At 40.4% G+C, this 23577-nt stretch overlaps 1 protein-coding gene across 1 annotated transcript in view; it reads right to left on the bottom strand.

Moving 5' to 3' along the window:
• The window catches only part of LOC140731792 (eosinophil peroxidase-like), a 33651-nt gene that overhangs the window by 3567 nt on the left and 6507 nt on the right, over positions 1–23577 (bottom strand). Inside the window, exons 3-13 of the mRNA XM_073053596.1 lie at positions 23016–23109; positions 19529–19704; positions 18828–18960; positions 14765–14894; positions 14012–14218; positions 12930–13284; positions 9750–9910; positions 8096–8354; positions 6966–7136; positions 2242–2479; positions 958–1163 (exon numbers count right to left, since the gene is read on the bottom strand). Coding sequence (XP_072909697.1) covers positions 958–1163; positions 2242–2479; positions 6966–7136; positions 8096–8354; positions 9750–9910; positions 12930–13284; positions 14012–14218; positions 14765–14894; positions 18828–18960; positions 19529–19704; positions 23016–23109 — 2130 coding nt within the window. The remainder of the gene's footprint in view (positions 1–957; positions 1164–2241; positions 2480–6965; positions 7137–8095; positions 8355–9749; positions 9911–12929; positions 13285–14011; positions 14219–14764; positions 14895–18827; positions 18961–19528; positions 19705–23015; positions 23110–23577) is intronic.

Genomic DNA, 23577 nt, shown 5'->3' with positions numbered 1-23577 from the left:
TCTGCTGCCTTGTGGCTATACCTGCTCACGGGAAAGGCTTTGGGAGTAAACCCCGAGGAAATATCCGGACTCGGAGTTCTGAAGGCAGCTGACTGCTGTACCCAGCACCGGCACGGCAACTCCTGCGATGCTGCTGGCACCAATCTGTATCAGCTTTCGTTGTTCCTTTGGACCTGTCATCAGCATGGAGAGGGGGATCCCACTGCATGGGCAACAGACAGATCTCCATATCAACTCTGTCCCGGCTTGCGCCCTGGAGAGGCCACTCCCCAGTGACTACCAGAGGCGCAGTACCCATGGTCGACCACGACCGACGGAGGCCACACACACACACACTCTGCCATTCATATCTTAATAATGAATATTGGTTGAGAGTTTGCGGTGTATTTTATCTGACTTATTCCCAGAAACCTCCTAACTTAGGAACCTACCACAATCAGTGCCATGATACCAAATATTATTGTTGCACCAAGTGTCCTTGGCAGTCCTTGATAGCTGAAATATCAAGGAAGTTTGCCATCTCAGGAAACTTTCTGTGGTGTGAGCAGGTTGGCTGAAAGAGCAAAAGGGGTGAACAGAGTTATGAAGTAGATGGCATAAATGGCATAAGGAGTCAGTTAGATGATCTTCTGGGCTGAAAAGGACTGAGGGAATAGAATGAATGGCAGTGTGAGAAGAAGCATCAGTGATGTTATTAATAAAGCCTGAATCTGCTGCTTCTAAAGGCTTTCCATAACTCCAATCCCTTTTGTTTTACTGTCCTCAAGTGACAAGAGAACAATTTACTGCAGAAACTAAATGACTTTGACTCACAGTAATTCAGCATTCAGTGTTGGATCACAACAACCAGCTTTGTATTCTTTCACTGCAATAGACTGGGCTGTTTTTTGTACACAGATGCACAGGAACAGTATTGCTGATCTTGTGAAGGCTGTGGTCAGCCCTCAGAAACTGTACCTTGTACGTCTTCTCTCCAGGCACTCAGGTCAACCTGTGGTATCTCATTGCAGTTTACATATCCATCTGGAAAGCGGTGGTATTTAAATGCATCATAAGGTAGAACCTGTATCCCAGTGTTATCACAGATAATCCTGGACATGGAGATTTGAGTAAGGGCCTGGCGCTGGGCAATAGTAAACACTTCAGGATTTTCCCACCAAAATCTGAAGAACAGAGGGGAAATGTCAGTATTAAGATTCTGAAGTACACAGATCAGACTGAAAGACAGCAGTATATCCAGACTTATTGACCCAGGTCTAACAACTGTACAAAGGGAAAAGGTCGAAGGAGGAGAAATCATACAGTTTCTGTTAACTTATACCCAGAAGAAGGCCTTTAGCCCAATGCATTTACCCAATCCAAAAAATGGGCTACTTAAGCTGATGCCTCTTCTCTGCTTTTGATCCAGGGCATTACAAGTTGCAACATTTTGTGCTCATCCTACAACTTTTTAAATGTGATTAAGTCTTCTGCTTCAATTGCCCTTGAAGACAGAGCATTTGAGTCTCTTATATTTGAATCCATCTCGTGGGACGTGCATAAAGTTGGTCAATAATGAGATAAGACCCTTGGCCTTTCGCAGCTTTCTGGTCTGAAGTCAGGGCAAGACTGTATTTGCTACACAGACCTGGGCAGCATTCTAACCCATTTTATCTAACATTATTAACACTTCTGACAAAGTTCAAAGTAAAATTTATTATCAGGGTACATACGTGTCACTAATTTAGTCAAATAGAAGATTTTGCATCTTGCTGGAAATTGTATTGGATTCCTCTATGCATTAGAGACCTAATCAAGACAGGTAGAAGCCCTAATATGTATTTGGTTGTGAGGCTCCTAGCTGAATGAAAGTATTTGCTAATGTACTCTCAGGGAAAATGTGACATGCGAGTGCAAATGTATAGGAAGGAGCTATAGTACAATTTAGGATCACCATCTTTGAGTTTTCTTGAGAGAGTAAATGATTGAGGAAGGGTTTGGCTAATCAATACATGAAGAGGAGCTTGTTTCTGGAGAGGAATACGCCAATAAGCATTCCTAGTTTCCTGTACAACTATGAAAGAAACTCAATCTTGACATCTGTTCTCAAACATACAATTCTTCTTTCCCTGAATTATCGCATCCTAACCTGGAAGACCGGATTATTGAAAAGCTCGATTGGCTGTTGGATTGCCTGTGCCTGGCTTGTAAAGTGGACAGTCAAAGTCCTGAGTTGCTCGACTGTTTTAATATTGCTATTACCTGTCCCCATCTCTCAGGTTCTTGAATTGCTGTCCTATTAAGCAGGCTAACAAAGGGCCAACCTTTCCACCTCTAACGAAGGGTTCAGAGATTGCCCCTAACCACACGTCAATATTTTCTGTAGTTCCATAGAGTTGGAGGAGCTTATTTGCTAGTCCTGTATTTCCAAGAACTTGACCAAGTTGAAAAGCATTCTCTGGTTGTGAAAGTCCACAGAATTTGCGCCATGCAGAGTAACCTGTAAGATCCAGCGACAGTAAAAAGCATATCAGCTTGTTAGTGGGAGTTACACTTAAACAAGAACAACATTAACACAAAATATCCTGAGTTTAGAAACATTGATGGGTGATCTGCTGCCGGACTCAGGCGGGGTCTTTGTAAACTTATCAAGCAAAACTTTCTAGAATTGTCAATAGAAATGTGACTTTTTAATTTTTTTCCTAATTTGTGTAAAACATAGCTGGGTTTGAATTAGTGCTTTATTCTTCTGCCTGAGGCTAGTTATGAACTTTTCACAGCAGAAGCTACCCCAACTCCACACCAATTCATAAAGTCTAAGAGTAAGCTTCAGTCTTCAAATTTTACATAATTTATCAAGACCATCCCCTCACTTGGCACATTGTGAAACATTTATTTTAATTAATTGTTCGTTTGGACATGGGTGAGTTTCCAAAGTGCCTTCAGGAGCTAATGTTGAGCCACCTTCCTGACCCACTGCAGGTGTTCAGGTGAAGTATTTTGTACAATAGTGATGGAAAGGGTGGGCTAGGATGTAGCTCCAGTGATGTTGAAGGAATAGATATGTACTTCCAAGTCAAGTTGGTGTGGAATTTGGAATGTAACCTACAGTTGAGCATTTTTCCATGCGCCTATTTGTCCTTCTCAGTGACAGAAGTTGTAGGTTTAGGAAGAACAAACAGGTTAACATGCATTTTATAAATCATACAACTGGCAGTGAAGGGAATGAATATTTATGGTTACAGATGAAGTGTCATCAAGTGGGCTGTTTTACTCTGGATGGTATCAGGGAACCTGAATGCCACTACAGTTGCATCCATCTGGTCAATTGGAAAGTGTGGTATTATTTCTGATTTCTGGCTTGCTGATGGCAGACTGGCAAACATTAGAGACAAAAATGATAGTATATCTATCATGATTACCACACAGCAAATCTGAGAATAACTTCAGAGCTTTCCAATGTGCAATTAAGTACAGAATTTGCTTTCAGAGGTTTACTTCTTCTCCACAGGGGAACCCTGCTGCCTCCTCCCCAAGTCTCTGAATTGGACAAGAACTGTTCGGAAGTTTAATTATCAGCAAAATATTCTGATATTTGCAATATTTCTGTGTGAAATTTAGGAGGCTTAATGAAAACTAAGCTTTTGATTACCTTTCACAACCTTTTTGGCCTTAATCACTAATTTTATAAATGTAGACCCTGATTACATCTGATAATTACTTAAAATCAGAATCAGTTTTAATATCACTGGTATATGTTTGCTTTGTGGCAGCAGTACAATGCAATAGAAAGTAACAGAGGGAAAAACTAGGTATATATATATATATATATGTGTGTGTATATATATAAAATAGTTAAATAAGTAGTGTAAAACTAGAAATAGGAAATTGTGAGGTAGTCCATTCAGAAATTGGTTGGCAGAGTGGAAGAAGGTGTTCCTGAATAATTAAGTGTGCATATTTAGGCTTTTGTACCTCCTTCCTAATTGTGGCATTGAGTAGAGGGCATGTCCTGGGTGATGGCAGCACCATTTCAAAAGTAATGACATTTTGAATTTTGATTTTCTTCCTAAAGCTTGTTTATATTTCACATTTTACTTGACATACAGTGCTTATAAAAAGTATTCATCCACCTTGGAAGCTTTCATGTTTTATCACTTTACAACATTGAATCACAGTGGGTTTAGCTTGGCTGTTCTGGTACTGATCTACAGAAGATTCTTTTGTGTCAAAGTGAAAACAGATCTTTACAAAGTGATCTAAATTAATTACAAATATAAAACACAAAATAATTGATTGCCTAAGTATTCACCACCTTCAAGTCAGTATTTAGTAGATGCACCTTTGGCAGTAATTATAGCCTTGAGTCTGTGTGGATAGGTCTCTATCAGCTCTGCACATCTGGAGACTGCTTTACATTCTTTTTCGCCATTCTTTACAAAACTGCTCAAGCTTTGACTGATTACATGGAGGTCATGAGTGAACAGCCCTTTTCAAGTCCAGCTGCAAATTCTCAATTGGATTGAGGTCTGGATCCTGATTTCTCCATTCCAGAATATTAACTTTGTTGTTTTTAAGCCATTCCTGGGTAGCTTTGGCTTTATAATTGGGGTCATTGTCTTGCTGGAAAACAAATCTTCTCCCAAATCACAGTTCTCTTGCAGACTGCATCAGGCTAACCTCTAGGATTTCCCTGTATTTTGATGCATTCATTTTACTCTCTACCTTCACAAGCTTTCCAGAGCCTGCTGCAGTGATGCATCCTGATAGCTTAATTCAGCCATCACCATACTTCATGGTAGGGATGGTGTGTTTTTGATGATGTGTGGTTTGGCTAAAGCCAAACATAACATTTAGTCTGATGGCCAAAAAGCTCAATTTTGTTTTCATCAAATCATTGAACCTTCTTCCAGCTGACTTCAGAGTCTCCCACGTGCCTTCTGGTGACTCTAGCTGAGATTCCATGTGAGTTTGTTTAAAATAGTGGCTTTTTCTTTGCCACCCTCCCATAAAGCTGTGACCGGTGAAGCACCCAGACAACAGTTGTTGTATGTGCAGTCTCTCCCATCTCAGCCACTGGAGCTTGTAACACATCCAGAGTTGTCATAGGTCACTTGGCGGCCTCCCTGACTAGTTCCCTTTTTGCATGGTCAGTCAGGTTTTGAGCACGATGTTCTCCAGGCAGATTTACAAGTGTGCCATGTTTTTTCCTTTTCTTGGTGATTGACTTAACTGCACTCCAAGGAATATTCAGTGACTTGGAAATTTTCTTGTATTCATCTCCTGACTTGTGCTTTTCAATAACCTTTTTGTGGAGTTGCTTGGAGTTTACTTTTGTCTTCACGGTGTACTTTTTGCCAGGATACTGACTCACCAGCAGTTGGACCTTTCATATACCAGGTGTATTTTAACCACAATCAATTGAAATACCTTGTTTACACACAGGTCTCCAAATGCAGATCTCCATTTAACTAATTATGTGACTTCCAAAACCAATTGGCTGAACCAGTGATGATTTGATGTGTCATATTAAAGGAGGATGAATTCTTATGAGTCAATTATTTTGTGTTTTACATTTGTAATTAACTTAGATCACTTTGTAGAGATCTGTTTTCACTTTGACCCAAAAGAGTCTTTTTTTTCTGTTGATCAGTGTTAGAAAAAAACAAATTAATTCTATTGTGATTCAATGTCGAAAAACAATAAAACGTGAAAACTTCCAAGAGGAGGGGGTGAATATTTTTGTAGGCACTGTATGTAAATATTTCTCGGCAGGACATTTAGGAAATCATTGGTTGGAATTGTTACTCTTGCTGTTATGAGAATTATTCTGTGTGATTTGCCACACAACTTCTTGATGACATCTCTGTTCTGGGGCAACATGGCTTGTTTTCAACTAATCGCTGAAATCATGGGGAGAATATAACTACACTCAGTCCTTCTTTCTATAAAGTCATTGATAAATGCCATGATGGTACTGACTGCAATATCCATGTATCTAAGTCAAATGTTGCCCAATATTTGTTTTATGGCGCATAGGTCTAGTACACATAATGCCATTGAAACATACTTCTCTGAATGTAAACCTGATAAATCACACTCATTCAAAAATATGAATAAAATGATTTTACTTGAATGTATGCTGTTATGTGCTTATTAGCATAAGCTCGATTTTTACTTACTTCAAATTAATATTTTAGTAAATATTTCATAACAAAATGATCTCCATTAAATATGTCAAGTAAATAATTCCTGATTAATATCTGTGAGTTTTCCTCCAAAAAATCCCAAGTCTCATTGAATGTTTTTAAAAAAAATCAGCTATCATAAGGGCATTTATTTGGAGTTAATTAATTCCTCATCTTAAATTACTTCTTAAATATGAATTCTCCAGTAGTTTTTACTTGTTTCATATGCCCCAAGGACTCGTTCTTAATCCATAATTAATAATCTCAGTTCAGTATTTGCTGATGACAACTTCTTGCTGTACACTCACTGTGAATGCTTTACATGCCCACTTCTCATTGCTACCATCAAGGAGGAGGTACAGGAGTGTGAATACACATACAGCATTTTTGGTATAGCTTTTCCCCCTCTGCCATCAGATTTCTGAATGGGCAATGAACCCATGTACACTACCTCACTACTTTTATCCCTCTTTTCAGGACAATGCCAGTGACATTAAGCCAGATTCTGATTCTATATTTGAAATCGATGATTCAACAATGCAGCCAAAGGCAGCAGAATGAGATACTCAAAGGTACAATTTTAACCGCAATTCTGCAAATACATTTGATTACAATGTATATCTCAGCTACTGTTACGCCTACCACATGACAATATTCACAGCAACTTTCTTGCTCTTTGACAGTAAACCCAATATTTTCCCATCGACGTTTTGATGATGTGACTCTAGATCAGTTTTGGATAAGCTGACAATGTATTTTCCTGAGCTATTTGCAACATTTTGCTTGTCATCCTCTTACCTTGGAGCCCATGATCACGAGAACGTTGCATGTTCAGAGCACCCAAATCCAATGCTATATGAGAGGTCAGCTTAAACAGCTTCTCTCGCAGTTCGTCTACCAACATCTTGTTTGATTTCTGTAGCTTTGCAGGACGACCCACTAATCCTCGAACAATGGGATCAGCTCCACCTGCACAAAACACAATCTATGTTGTGGAGAAAGCTGTTCTATGAAACAGATGTCTGGGAATGTAAATGCTTGGTATCCTATGCCCCTGCCCTGTATGCATGCATTACGTAATCCCAATCAAGTCAGAAGAGACAGCAAAAGCTAGAATCCGAGATGCAACACTGAGCGTCATAGGAAGTCATTCCTGCCTGTGGCCATCAAACTTTACAACTCCTCCCTCGGAGTGTCAGATACCCTGAGCCAATAGGCTGGTCCTGGACTTATTTCCACTTGGAATAATTTACTTATTATTATTTCATTATTTATGGTTTTATATTGCTATACTTCTACACTATTCTTGGTTGGTGCGACTGTAACGAAACCCAATTTCCCTCGGGATCAATAAAGTATGTCTGTCAGTCTGTGAATCCAGAGAAATAAGCAATCTGCTGGAAACTCAGCGAATCGAGTAGCATCAATGAGAGGAAAGGAATTGTCAATCTTTTGGGTCAAAGCCCTGCATCTGGACTCATTTCATGCATCGTACTGATGCAGGGTTTCAGCCTGAAACATCCTTTCTTCCCATTTAATCTCAGTCCATTGGTTTGGAAAGTTATCTTAAGTTTTTGGTGCTATACCTGGAAGGAAGTTTAAAGAAACCAAGTGTTTAAATCTTATCTCAGACCTTCCCGTGAGAACAGCACTCAGGAGGTTCCAAGGCTGAAGTTTGCAAAGACGGTGAGCATTCCTCTGCTGGTTCCAGCACAACACACTTCTGGAGTAGGCCTGAGTCAGGTTGCCCTTGGACCTTATTGCTGCACCACCTTCAATCTCCCCTCTCCCTTCAACTTTCAGCTCTATTTTCTACTTTAGTTAATCGCAACCAGAATCCAATTATAACCAACATGTGCCCAATCTGACTCTCAAGATCTGAGCAATGGTTCAGACTGAGTGCAGTAATGTTAGAGCATGTTTCCTACCTTCCCTTATCATTCTCCAGGGAGTGAAGAAAGTCAGGTGGAGAGGCAGGTTCGGGAACTCTGGGTGCTCCTGGTAGTGGTTATTTAGGCGGAACAAGGTTGGCTGAATGCTGAGGTGTCCAAAACGGAAACATGCTGTTGAGAAAACGTTGGCAATACTGGGATTGACAGACTCATCATAACCTTCATATTCTGAGAGATATTTTTCCGTTGCTTCTATTCCAATTACCCGGGGAACATAGTCTCTGTGATTTATTATCTGGAATGAAAAGTATAGTTTAATTTGAGAAAGATCTGGTCTCCTTTCCACACTCACTCTGAGTCTGGCCCAGAATGAGCGTTTCAAGTTTTCATCACTGTCTTGTCAGGCAGTGACGATGGCATTCTGTAGTCTTGGAGCAGCAAAGACCTTAGAAAGAATATATGTGGTAATACAAGTCACACACAATAAAACTCTTGGAAAATGGGTTACCTCTGCACCACCCTCGTGCTCAGCTAGGTTAGATCATTCAGTCACAACCTGATCCTAAATTTGGAGAGCCCCATGGACTGACTCTAGAACAGGACCAGTGACTGACCCCGGAAGCAGGACATCCTGCTGTATGGCTGTGACAAGCTACTGAATATCTGAGGCAGAACAGCGTCTCTCTACTATCCATTTTGATTCGTACTCAGTAGTTTTGTCTCATAATTGCTTTAGTCTTTGTTTGAAGCCGTTTCTCAGAATTTCTCTTCCTATACTTTCCCTTGAGTTAGTGTTTTGACTACTTCAGCAAAATGCCAATTACTATTATTTAAGTCTCTGCCTATAAACATAAACTAGAGACTAAATATGTTTTTCTCGAGTCACTGTGAGGCACTATTGCCATGTGTGCATTTTCTCCCTGTGACAAGGTGACCATATGGAGTGTTATGCACTATGTAACGGGCCAAAAAAGTAAAATGATCAGATCAAAAACAAGACGTGCAATCTTCAATGAAAACAGCCACAGTCACCAAATAAAACATGTTCCTTTTGGAGTTGCGGGAACAGGACTGAATGTCCTTAGACTATGTGAAAATATGAAGTCTGTACTGGCATTCACTGGAGTTAGGAACACTGGGAAAAGAGAGCGATAAACCTTCCAAAATATTTACCAGACTGGATGTTGAGGCAATATTTCACTTATTTGAATAACCTAAAACAAAGACTCAAAAATAAGGGGCTGGTTATTTAGGACTGAGATGATGAGACATTTCTTTACACAGAGATTAAAGAATCTTTGGAACTGTGCACACTGGAGAGCGGTGAAGGATTAATCGTTAACCAAGATAGATTGATTTCTGGATAGGAGAGGATAGTACTGGGGTAGAAGATCATTTATGATCTTAAAGAATGGCAGAGCAGGATCAAGAAGACAGGTAGCATACTCCTGCACCTATTTCTTATAGTCTAGATAGTTAGTGTGGATCAGGGATCACCATATCTGCAAGCCTGGGAATAGTGACGGGTCCGTTTCTTAAATACTTAAATATAAAGGCAAAGTAGTTTTCAGTAAATTAAAAGCAATGATATATGTAATAAAATTAATTCAAGTTCACCTGCTATGCTGAGATTTAAGTGTTAGTCAGTCAGTAAAATAACCTTTTTTTACCAGTGATATTTTCTCTTTACCTGTTGAAAAGCTCCCAAGATTTTTCTTGCTTCATGATAAGTTGTATTGCCACTCCAGTGCGGGTTCAATTTCTTCAGCTCTCTTGCGATGCGATTGTGCTCCCGTAGAAACATTACGTGGAAAGACAACAGTCCCAGCTGTTCATTTACACGTACATCACCTGTTGTGGACATGGTGAGGTAGACAAGTGTTACCTTGATATAGTTAATGACAAATGGCAACACTGATTGAAACTGTCAGTAAACAAGTTCGTGACCAAAGATTCCAGGGTGTAGTATGCTGCAATGGGCTGGGTTAATCAGACCCAACTATTCAGTTGTCCAGGAAATGTGGCAATAAATGTACAAGCAGAATAAAGTAATTTAAGCCTAATTTATTATTGTAAAATAGACAGCACAAATAAACCACAGAAAATGCTACATAGCAAGTCACGAAGATTCCTGGTCTTGCGATTCTTAGTTAGCACTTGATTACTGCTGTTGCTGAAGCCACCCCTTGGTCCCCAAGGACTAACCTTGATCCTGATCCCAGTTGAAGTCCAAAGATAATTCAAAAAACAGTCTACTATATGCAAAAGCCTCACAAGCACAGGCACATACAAACTCTTTGATCTTTTGCTCCCATACCATTAACACAGCCTGTTCGTTTTTCAGACCCATATTTTCATAAAGCAATTAGATATTATAATGGTCACTTCTTTGTTCATTAGTTTCCCAGTGTCCAAATACATTATACTGTATTCCTTGGGCTTACAAAGTACATTAAAAAAGCTCAAATCCGGACAGACATTCTCAGTGTTTACTCTACAAATGCCATATGGAACAAGATCAGAAAGAGTTAAGTTGTCATTGACCTGACAGATATTCATTCAATTTTTTATAAACTCAAATATGCTGCATATGCTCAGGCCGTTTAGTAGCTAAATGAAATACAAGTATTATTCCCAATGATGTTGATCACGTACTATTGATTTCCCTTCAAGGGTTTCCTGCTCTCATTCCTCCATATCACTATCATTAAGTCATTGAAGGTAGTACTGTCTGGTGATTTTTGAAATTTCAGAGAACAGGCTGACACATTGGGGAATTAAAGTATTAGCTTTATTTGTCACATGCACATCGAAGTATTGAAATGTAGAGTGAATTGTATTGTTTGCATTTTGGGGGCAGCTTCCAAGAGCTGCCACACTTCTGGCACCAATATAGCATGCCCACAACTTATTAACCGTAGCCTATACATCTTTGGAATGTGGGAGGAAACCAGTGCACCCCGAGGAAATGCAAGTGGTCATGGGGAGAACATACAAACTCCTTACAGACAGCAGTGTGTATCAAACTCTAACGAGTGATTGATGACACTGTAAAGAGATTGAGCTAACTGCTACACTATTGCGCTGCCCAATACACACCCTAAACTGGCCATAATCTACTCAAGGACTGCCAACAACATTGCTTATCATTAACTCATTTGAATAGCTGGCTGCAATTAAGCCCAAGACTCAATATCAATCATGTCCTAGATCTTTATGCTCTAGCTCAGGGGTGTCAAACTCATTTTAGGTCACGGGCCGGATTGAGCAAAATGCAGCTTCATGCGGGCCGGATCAGTCGGACGCGTGCGAACGCAGCTTTCGTTGCCTCCGTTTTTTCAGCCTGCTCTCATGTGTCTCAGTCTCTGCTATAACTCCAAAGTGTTTCACTTTACAAATTCCGTTTCTTATGAAGAAGACTGCTGAGCAAGACTGCCGAATAAACACTAAAAACCCTGAAAACCTGGTACCTGAATAAACTCAGCATTAGCCATATCATACGCCATAGGCACTTCGATTACTGGGGCCAGCTTTAATAGTAATTAGATATTATCTCGCGGGCCAAAGATAATTCCATCGCGGGCCGGATTTGGCCCGCGGGCCTTGAGTTTGACATATATGCTCTAGCTAATCAAACCTATTCTGAGTGTCGTTAAGGCAGCCCATATCTACATTTTTAGTTGTCTGGCTTGTCCCTGCCTTCACTTCCCTGCTGCTAAAACTCTCATTTTTATATTGGCACCCAATATGTATCTATTTTATTCCACTTTCTGAGAACCTGTTATCTAAACCTCTGGTACCCACATCTTAACTTACATTGCCCAAACCTATGATTACTTCTTTTGGCTTACAGTTAGCAATAGTTCAAATTTAAAGTTTGCTTTCATCTCCTTCTAACTCCTTCCATTACTATCTTCATTACTTTCTTCACAAATAACTCTCTGAGCTAACCCTATCCTTCATTTGTACCTTTTGATCATTCCTAATTTTATTTGCTCCACCACTGCTTGTCATAGCTGCAAGGATCTCAAGGTGCGTATTATCTTCTAGAACATTGCTCCCTCTTTATGAATCATCACATTGAGAGATCAATAGAAATGGTGGACAATTAAGGTTTGGAACTCTATATTTCCTTCTGACTTCCTTTGACTCATTATACCTTGGTATGGCAGCTGTCTGCCCAGGAATGCAAAGAATCACAGAGAGTTCTGAGCATAGCCCAGTCTATCATGGAAATTGTCTGCCCCTACATTGACTTTGTCTATATTTTCCGCTGTCTCACAAAAGCAGCCAACATAATCTAAAGCCCATCTCTTAACACTCCATCCATTCCTCATCCAAAAGATACAAAACTTGCAAACATGCACCTCAAGGCTCAAGAATAATAATTTCTCTTTTGCTGTTATAAGGCTTCAGTGAATCTCATGTAATAAAGATGGACACATGATCTCTTGATTTACAGTCGTCACATTTCTTGCCCTTATTTGTCCACTTGCATTGCACTTTCTCTGTAATTATGACACAATATTTTCCATTTCTGTTATTGTTTTTTCCTTGGTACTACCTTGATTACTTATGTTTGTTGTGCTCTGTCTTGACATGTGCAAACCATTTTTTTTCACAGTATCTCAGTACATGCAACAATAATCAACCAATTCCAATTCTTTCTCAGCTTTCTCCATTGTGTTGTAATTCCAGAATGAATGTGCACAAAGCCCATCAGCTTGATAGCCATTTTAAGCTTGTCTGGCTATCACTGGAAAATTTCTCCTTTGTATTTAAACTCTTGCTACAAAGATAAGCTATATGTGAAGGGAAAGCTTTATTGAAGATGGGTGGTGAAGCAGTGGTCTACTGAACTGATACTCACCTCCAATAAAACATGGAGTAGAATTTTGACTGAAGTCACATGCTTCTCCCATGATGCCACAAAGGTTACTTGAAATGCTGTTAAATGGTAGATATTCCCGTCCATTGTCAGAATATTCCTGGTTCACAGCCAACAGACCTTCTTCACTGGTCAGGTTTCTGAGCTTGTTGGCCAGACAATCTGTGCTGCCATAGACTTCATTGACATCCAGGAAGCTGGTGAGGGAGTTAATCTGCTGACGAGTGCTCACCTGTCCAAACATTGCACCCAGCTCACCAGTGCCACAAGCAGGAGCCGATCGGAAGAAGGGCATGCATGTTTCAGAACCTTTAAACTTGGGGTCATTTTGAGGTATCTGTCATGAAGATTCAGAACCATTTTAGAAATAATTCATCTCAAATAGTTCCACAAAATCTAAAGGAAGATAATGATGTTTCATGCTCATTAGCTGATGATGAAATGAGTTGCCTTAACTTAGCCTGATTTAGGAATGGATTGCAATGCATGATGATAAATTGGATTAGTGGCATTGTTGTAGAAATTCAGCCACATATCAACAGTTTTTTGAGAAGAGGAAGAGAACTCTCAACAAGAAGACTAGGATATGCATGCTTTGTACATGTGAATGTTGTACTGCTTGAGATATTTGTAAATGTTAAACAGTTTACTTATTTATTATTTTATTTATTGAAATATTAAGCCACTCCACCCAGAAATCCCCCAGTTTTAATCCTAGCCTAATCACTGGACGATTTAGAATGACCAATTAACCTACAAATTGGTACATCTTTGAACTGTGGAGGGAAACTGGAGTGCGTGGAAGACACCCATGCAGTCGTGGGGAGGATGTACAAACCCCTTACAAGCAGTTTATATTGTACCCCATGCCTGCACTTGATAAAGCTGCTAATAATATAACAAGCATTAATATATCCAGCAGTCATCTCTGATTCTTGTAGATTTTCACTTCCTTGGATTGGCCATGTGTGAGACAAATAGACAGATCCAGGAGTTATTTGTTTAATCCTGGCACAAAACAAAATATCAGACATAATTTTGGAATGAAAACTGTGGAGTCTCACCTTTATTGGAAAACAAGGATTTTTCTGTTCACAACTTTGTTCACAGTTGATGCCATCATTAAAGGTTTGGAGACTGCCAGACAGAGGGCTTAAACTCATGTCATGATCAATCCACTGCCCCCACTGCATAAACAAATGAGTTGAATCTTCATCTGAGACTACGTTCTTATCATCCACTTTCAAAATCTCATTGGACACAACTCGGACCTAGAGTAGATGTATAAATCATTCATAGCATTAATACAAACAAATTGTTCAGTATTGCCTTCCAGTCCTCTAATGTTTAAGAGCACCATGTAAATAGTAACTAAGGAGAAAGACATCATTGCTATGAAAATCCCAGTGTACAATAGAATTTTTTCAATCTGCTTCTCCATTTCATTGAATAACAAATTCAAAATCATGTAATATGTTCAGCATCAAATTCCTGGCCATTAACATTTCAATTTATCTATCCTGGGTACAGCACATATTGTAGATACACAAATGCCTCTACTTCCTTCAAAATGTAAGGAAATTCAGAATGTTATTAAATGCTCTACCAATCTCCTACATGCATTGTTGAAAGTACCCTGACTGGTTGTATTACGGCTGGTACAGCAATTCCTATGAAAGATATGGCAGAGAGGAATTGACAGGTTATTGATTGATGATCAGAATCAATGGGCCAATTGGCCCCTTTTATCTTTTGGTCTTATGATTTTATTTAACAGAAATTCCATAACAAATCTGAATATAGGTGCAAATAGTTACCAATGGTAGACGAAATCCAGAGTGTAATTTATTTGGAGTCCAACCCAATGGGAGTGAAATCCCATCTTCATAGCGAGCGGGGAGCCATCGGTTGAGTACTGTGTTGGAGGCTCCCAGGTAAGGCTTGTCCCTGAAAAATAGTAAAACCTATCATTCATTTTCTTCACTAATAATGCACAATCTTCAAAAATCTTTTAAAAGTACCTGCACTGTATTATGAGCACTGATGGGAACTTTTGAATGTCAGGCTCACTAATGGGATCTGAATTATTCAGTAGTAATTTCCCTCCAGTTAGCTTAGTGATTAACAGATATATATATAACATTACAAAATTTGGAGCAATTTCTACCAACAGTGAAAATACCATGAGTCTAGTGGGGTAATTAACTTCTGTAAATTGTCACAAGCATGAGAAAATCTGCAGATACTAGAAATCCAAAGCAACACACACAAAATGCTGGTGGAACTCAGCAGGCCGGGCAGCATCTATGGAAAAGAGTAACCAGTCGACATTTCGGGCCGAGACCCTTCATCAGGGCCAGAAAGGAAGAGGAGGAGTCAGGGTAAGAAGGGGGGTGCTACCAGACACTGTCTCAACAGGGACAATTTACAGAGCAACACGTAAAGTGCTGGAGGACCTCAACAGGTCAGGCAGCCATCTATGGAAAAGAGTAAACAGTCAATGTTTCAAGGCAAGACCCTTTTTCAGGACTGGAAAGGAAAAGGAGAATGTAGGGGGAAGGAAAGAAGAAGTACAAGGAGGTAGGTGATAGGCGATAGGGGGAGGGATTGAGGAAAAGAGATGGGAAGTTGATTAGTGAAAGAGATAAAAGGCTGGAGAAAGGGGAATCTGATAGGATAGGACAGAAGATCACGGAAGAAAGGGAAGGGGAGGAACATCAGAGGGAGGTAATGGGCAGGAAAGGAGATAGGGTGAAAAAGGGAAATGGGAATGGGGAATAGTGAAGGAAAGGGGGCAATTACCAGAAGTTGGAGAAATCAATGTTCATGCCATCAGGTTGGAGGCTACCTAAATAGAATATAAGGTGTTGCTCCTCCAACCAAAATGTGTCTTCATCGTGGCAGTAGAAAAGGCCATGGACTGACACGTTGGAATGGAAATGTGAAGGCATGCGACCTGAGAGCATGAACATTGATTTCCTGAACTTCAAGTTATGCCTCAGCACCTCTTCCTCACCATTCCCCATTCCCCATTCCCAGTTTCCTCTCTCAGCATCTCCTTATCTGCCTATTACCTTCCCTTTTTTTACATGGGCTTCTGTCCTTTCCTATCAGATTCTGCCTTCTCCAGCCCTTTATCACTTTCACCAATCAACTTCCCAGCTCTTTACTTCAACCCCCTCCCTCTCTTCCAGTTTCACCTATCACCTACCACCTTGTACTCCTTCCTCTCCTGCCCCCACATTCTCCCCTTCCTTTCCAGCCCTGAAGAAGGGTCTCTGCTTGAAATGTTGACTGTTTACTCTTTTCCATAGATGGCAGCCTGACCTGCTGAGGTCCTCCAGCATTTTGTGTGTGTTGCTCTGTAAATTGTACCTGGTGAGACAATGTCTAGTAGTAATTAAGGAAACAGATGTGAGTTTGGGGAAGACAAAACAGGATTAGTGTAACTGGATGCTTATGGTGGCCAGCATGGACTTAGTGACAGTGGATCCTGTTACTCTGTTCTATGATTCTATGAGGTTATTTTCACAGGTTCCACTAAAACAACCCATTTACTCTTACTTTACATGGAATGGAGCATGAGGAATATTGTGAATTTAGAACATGATATATAATGGGTTATCTTTCACCCATGCCCCAATCTGATGGATAATAAAAAGATATGATAGTGGCAATGGACATGTCTCTCAATGTCTAGTGGAGTCCTGAGCAATTAATAAGGAGAAAGCTTCCTTGCTGCTAGCATTTTTATCATTGCGAATACATTCAGTGGTATATGGCCTATAGGAGAGGGCAGTACAAGAGTGAAACCAACAGGAAAATCAATGGGATAAATTTAAGTATTGTCATCTTTAGGTCAACAGTTTAACCCCCTCTCTAGTTTGCTTTAGTTCATGGGAGATGTTGGATCAGCTGGGCTTGTTTTCCTTGGAGATAAGGAGATTGCGGTGTGACTTTATTATGAGAGACATGGTGTAGGTAATCAAAATCTTTTTCCTATGGCAGAAGTATGAAAAACACAGAGTGCATAGATTTAAGGTGAAAAGCAGGAGTTTTAAAAGGGATAAGTTGTTTTTAGAGAGAGTGGCTGATATCTGGAAAACACTCCCAGAGGAAATGGTGGACACAGATACAGTTGCTATGTTTAAAGCACACACAAAAAAGGCAAACTCAACCCAATGATTTCTTTCAGTAGAGCTCTGGAGGCAAGTGGGATTAATATAGATAGGCAAAATGGTTGGCATAAATGAGATGACCCAAAAGGGCTTATTCCTTTCTGTATGTCATTCTGATTCGATGACTCTTGTTTCCTAACAAGGATTTTAAAAGATTGAATACTCTTTACAAATGAGAAAATATAGTAGAGAATTTTTATCTTTTTAGTGTTTGTTTAGGAAATGGAGGGCTAGATCAGAATAAGAATTATGTTTAAAATCACTGTCATATATTGTGGCATACTGGTGTGTATATATATATATATATATAGTACATTAAATAGTCATATAAAATACATAGTGCAAAAATAGAAATAAAAAAGTGGCGAGGTAGTGGGTTCAGTGTTCGTTCAGAAATCGGATGGCAGAGGGGAAGAAGCTGTTCCTGAATTGTTGACTGTGTGCCTTTGGGCTTCTGTACCCCTTCCTGATTGTAGCAAAGAGATCAAGGCATAACCTGGGTGATGGGGATCCTTGATGATAGTCACCACCTATTTGAGGCATCACTCCTTGAAGATGTCGTGGATACTATGGAAGCTGGTGCCCATGATGGAGTTGACAGAGTTTACAACTCTCTGCAGTTTTCTTTGATCCTGTGCAGTAGCCTCTAGCCCCTTACCAGATGGTGATGCAGCCAGTTAGAATGCTCTCCATGGTACATCTGTAGAAACTTCTGAGTGTCTTTGATGACATACCAAATCTCCTCAAGCTCCTTATGAAGTACAGCCATTGTCATGCTTCTTTAGCTGCATCGATATGTTGGGCCCAGGCCTGATGCGGGTACATTCTGAGGTGGTGAAGTCATTACCCAACAGAATCATATAGAGTGGGTAGATCCTGATGTTGATTAACATGTGACACCAATGGTGTCAGTGGTGCAAGCCTGGAGTTAGGGAACCAGTCGACACTGTTTTTAATCTCATGTAACTGAATGTGCATTGGGACTGATCCCAATATTATTAAAAGGGTCTACCAACTATGTTCAGATTTTAATCTAATCAATATCTATTGAGTTCTATTACTATTGTCTCAATCTTTGATGGCTCTAGAGTAACTTTTTTATGAAAGGTACAGGGAACAATGCATCTTATATATTCATGCTAAAGGAATTTATCATGGAGTGAAGACTTTGTGCCGCTGAGCCACTCCTAGACATGAGTGTTTTGACAACACAGGTGAGTACAATGGAGGGTGTGCAGAGTGAAATGTGAACAAAAGAGACTGTAGGAGTTGGAATCTGGAACAACAAACAAACAATCTGCTAGAGGATCTCAGCAGGTCAGGCAGCATTGGAGGTGGGAAAAAGACTCAAGCCTGATGCAGGGTTTCATTCCAAAGCGTTGACATTTCCTTCAACACTGGGCCTGATGGTCACAGACAGAGAGGTCAGACATGATGGGATGGAGAATTAAAGTGGTAGTAAGCTGGTACACATTATTCTTTATTCAGAAGTACGTATGTGTTTGGATGAGTAAGTGGAAGATTGTGTTTGTAAGTTTGCAAATGCCCATGGTAGGATATAATGGGATATTATCAATATTTAGGGACTTTCATATGATTTCTCAAACTACAAAGATATAAACCTTTTAGTGAATGAGGATAATTGTTTGAAAGTCATCGCTGAAATGGGGACAGTAGCTGCCACCAACACATTATGTCTCACCTGTTATTGCATACAGAGGTGAAAGTCCTGTATCGGTTTGACCAGCAGTCATTACTGCAGACTGGAGGCTGACGCATAGCTCGACAGCCCGTGACTCTTGCAATGGAATCCAGGTCATCTGGTGATAACAGTTCTGCAGGACACATACACTCATTATCAGTTCTAGTTAGTGAAAGGCTTACACTACTTCAAAACAGCAATCTCACTTTCAGTTACATCAGGATCAACAGAGACGGTGAAAGACTTTCTCATTATTTGTCAATAGCAATAACAGCCATAGCACCTGCACTTAACAGTGCAACACTGCAGACTGTTGTCACCCATCATGTTCTGTGAATAAGGGTTTGTGAGGCACTTCTTCCTCTTTTAAGTGAAATTAGCTGATTCAATCTCTGTTTCACTCAATGACGCATGCGAAGCACCACACGCCAATTAATAAGCAGGCTGCTGACTTGGTGACTTCATTATTTCTCACATTGGAGGACAGCAAGAACTGACCACAAATGATGGAATTGGCTCTCGCAGGGCATCGACCCACTGCAGCTGCTGGTGTGACTGAAGTTGCTTATGGTAGCTGTCATCAGTAGACTGACTGTTTCAGGAATCATTGAATTAAGACCTTACTGATGTGGCAACTGTGTGACTGGGTCACGGGGAAAAAGTGTTTCCTCCAGATATTCCTCACCTGTTTCAAGACTAACCTGTTGCATTGAGTGAGCGTTTGTGGATGCGCTGAACGTGGCTTTGAATCTCTTGCAATGCTAGGTCCATGTACTCTGCTGCTCTCACTACCCTCCTGGTTTCGCTTGTAGGGCTCTTGAACATTTGCATCAGGCCACTTGGTGTCATCTCTCTTTTGTGCACCTTCTCCTTTTGTCTAGAGGTGGATAACACTTTTTTAAACGTTTGAAGGTACAGGTGTCCCCGCTTTACGAATGTTCACTTTACGCCACTTCGCATTTACAAAAGACCTACATTAGTAATCTGTTTTCACATTACAAGGAGGATTTTCGCTTTTACGAAAATTTTTCCCATATAAATTAATGATTCTTCACTTTACACCATTTCGGCTTAAGAAAGGTTTCATAGGAACGCTCTACCTTTGTAAAGGGGGGGGGGGAACAGCTGTATTCTGTTTATAAATATAAACTCTAGGTACACTGACACTGTTTTGCAATCAAACATGGACCCCATTGATCAATGGGTCACTTGTGGGGCAATACGCCTTAATAGAAACATAGAAAACCTACAGCACAATACAGGCCCTTCGGCCCACAAAGCCATGCCGAACATGTCCTTACCTTAGAAATTACCCAGGTTTACCCATAGCCCTCTATTTTTGTAAGCTCCATGTACCTATCCAGGAGTCTCTTAAAAGACCCTATCATTTCTGCCTCCACCACTGTCGCCTGCAGCCCATTCCGCGCACTCACCATTCTCTGCATAAAAAACTTACCCCTGACATCTCCTCTGCACCTACTTCCAAGCACCTTAAACCTGTGCCCTCTTGTTCTAGCCATTTCAGCCCTGGAAAAAAGCCTCTGACTATCCACACAATCAATGCCTCTCATCATCTTATATACCTCAATCAGTTCACCTCTCATCCTCCGTTGCTCAGAGGAGAAAAGGCCAAGTTCACTCAATCTATTCTCATAAGACATGCTCCCCAAACCAAGCAACATCCTTGTAAATCTCCACTGCACCCTTTCTATGGTTTCCACATCCTTCCTGTAGTGAGGCGACCAGAACTGAGCACAGTACTCCAAGTGGGGTCTGACCAGGGTCCTCTATAGCTGCAACATTACCTCTCGGCTCTTAAACTCAATCCCACGATTGATGAAGGCCAATGCTCCGTATGCCTTCTTAACCACAGAGTCAACCTGCGCAGCTGCTTTGAGCGTCCTATGAACTGGGACCCCAAGATCCCTCTGATCCTCCACACTGCCAAGAGTCTTACCATTAATCCTATATAGTGCCTTCATATTTGACCTACCAAATTGAACCACTTCACACTGATCTGGGTTGAACTCCATCTGCCACTTTTCAGCCCAGTTTTGCATCCTATCAATGTCCCGCTGTAACCTCTGACATCCTTCCACACTATCCACAATACCCCCAACCTTTGTGTCATCAGCAAACTTACTAATTCTCATAAACCTCATAATTCCCCTTACTCCAATTAAACGCCTTTCTAACTTGTCTGTTCCTATTTCTCTCCAATGCTAAATGATCTCACACTGAGAGATCTGACACCTGACCAGGTTCATTTCCCAATACCAGGTCAAGTACAGCCTCCCCTCTTGTAGGCTTATCTGCATATTGTGTTAAGAAACCTTCCTGAACACACCTAATAAACTCCACCCCATCTAAACCCCTCGCTCTAGAGAGATGCCAATTGATATTTGGGAAATTAATATCCCCCACAACAACAACCTTGTTATTATTACACCTTTCCAGAATCTGTCTCCCTATCTGCTCCTCAATGTCCCTGTTACTATTGGGTGGTCTATAAAAAACACCCAGTAGAGTTACTTCCACCCACAGAGACTCCGTAAACAATCCCTCCTAACTTCCTCCTTTTCTGCAGCTGTGACACTATCTCTGATCAACAGTGTCATGCCCCCACCTCTTTTGCCTCCCTCCTTGTCCTTTCTGAAACATCTAAAGCCTGGCACTTGAAGTAACCATTCCTGCTCCTGAGCCATCCAAGTCTCTGTAATAGCCACAACATTATAGCTCCAAGTACTGATCTATGCTCTAAGCTCATCCGCTTTGTTCATAATACTCCTTGCATTAAAATAGACACATTTCAAACCATTGGTCTGAGCGCATCCCTTCTCTATCACCTGCCTATCCTCCCTCTCGCACTGTCTCCAAGCTTTCTCGATCTGTGAGCCTACTGCCTCTTCCTTCGTCACTTCAGTTCAGTTCCCACCCTCCAGCAATTCTAGTTTAAACTCTCCCCAACAGCCTTTGCAAACCTCCCCGCCGGATATTGGTCCCCCTGGGATTCAAGTGCAACCTGACCTTCTTGTACTCAAGTTTCTTCAGAATATAATGAAAATTGGAGGTGGGAGAGATACTGCAATAGAATGAGCAAGGATTTAAAAATGCAGTAAAATATGAAGTAAAAAGTTACATTATTAACCTTTTGAAGAAAATGTGGCAAAGAAAATCATTTTTAAAAGGGAGGAGACCAGCAAACCTGGTGTTGGTGAATGCTGGGTGTCTTTGTGCAAAGGTAACAAACATTTAAAATACAGTTACACTACGCATTTAGAAAGTGGACTAGTTTGTTTGGAAATGAAATAGCAAATATGATTTAAGATGTCTTGCTAGAGTCACTTAAATTCCTGTGCTTCTTATATAAGGATTAATATACCTACCTTACTGTAAATTGTCATTTGTGTGTAGGTATATGTTAGAATCTAGGAGAAGTTAATGGGAATATGGAGAGAAGAAAATGAAATGAGTGTAGAATTAGTAAGTGGTGCTTAATGGACCCTCGACTCTCCTTCTGTGCTGTTGTACTCTAAGATGGTGTGTAGCCAAGTGGTTAAGGCGTTGGTCTAATGATCTGAAAGTTGCTAGTTCGAGCCTTGGCTGAGGCTGCGTGTGTACCCATGAGCAAGGCACTTAACCACACATTGCTCTGTGACGACACCAGTGCCATGCTGTATGGGTCCTAATGCCCTTCCCTTGGACAACATCGGTGGCGTGGCGTCTTCCATAAAAAAAAGCCTTGCCCAGGCTTGTGCCCTGGAAACTTTCCAAGGCGCAAATCCATGGTCTATCGAGACTAACAGAGGCCTGCACTCTAAGATGGACTGATAGGTCTTAAACTGCTATAAAAAGCAAAGGACATGGGGACCAGAGAGATAGCTCATTTTATGTGGGAATTCAGCCAGCACAATATTAAATTGAGAACATTTTATGAATTGTTTTGAGCAGTGCAAAAGAAATCTCAGTAGTTAATTCCATGTAATTTTTCAAACCCTGTGCTAATGCATTACTTTTGTTTAACTACATCACATTAGTGAATATGCGAACAAGTTTTCAGTTGAACAATTACACAACTAAACTATTCTCCAAATTTTGAATGTAATATCTATTCATTAGCATTAAGTCATTGATGAATATTTCACAAAGAACCCTGAATGACAAAATTATAAAGATAAAGGAACGTACATGTTTCTGGAGACCCGATATGCTCTGTCCACCGATTCAATGGCTTGATTTACTGCACGGTGTAAAAATGGACCCCCAAGATATTCATTTTCACCTACAAAAGAGGCACAACAATTGTCCATAATTCAGGAGGGCCAAGCAAACTTAAGTTAGGAACTTGTATTACTTTGAGACAAATGCAACACATAGTGAGAGATAAAATGGACCAAGATATTCAGTGAGATTATGAACACATGGAGCTATTCTGCTGAAGAGGAACTAATTGGCTTTTACTGTTCTTTTTATGAGGGGAAAAAAAACAGAAATACATCTTGGAGTCAAGTGGACTTCTCAAGAAACTTGGAAAGGATAATATAGAGTGGCTGATTAGAGGCAAGGTGCTGCAGTGGTTAATTAAGGTAAGAGCATGGAGTTTAAATTCAACTTCTTGCACTTTCTCAGTGTATTGTTAATCCCTGAAACCAACCTCTTCTTCAATAGAAGTGCAGTAATTCGCAGGGTGAAACATACCTGATGTGTTTTAGCAGTAAGTATCCAGATACTTTGGTAGCATGCAAGTACA

The sequence above is a fragment of the Hemitrygon akajei genome, chromosome 8 (genome assembly GCF_048418815.1).
Source record: "Hemitrygon akajei chromosome 8, sHemAka1.3, whole genome shotgun sequence".
NCBI lineage: Eukaryota > Metazoa > Chordata > Chondrichthyes > Myliobatiformes > Dasyatidae > Hemitrygon > Hemitrygon akajei.
The sequence above is the reverse complement of the archived record's forward strand: the minus strand, read 5'-3'. Positions and strand labels throughout refer to the sequence as shown.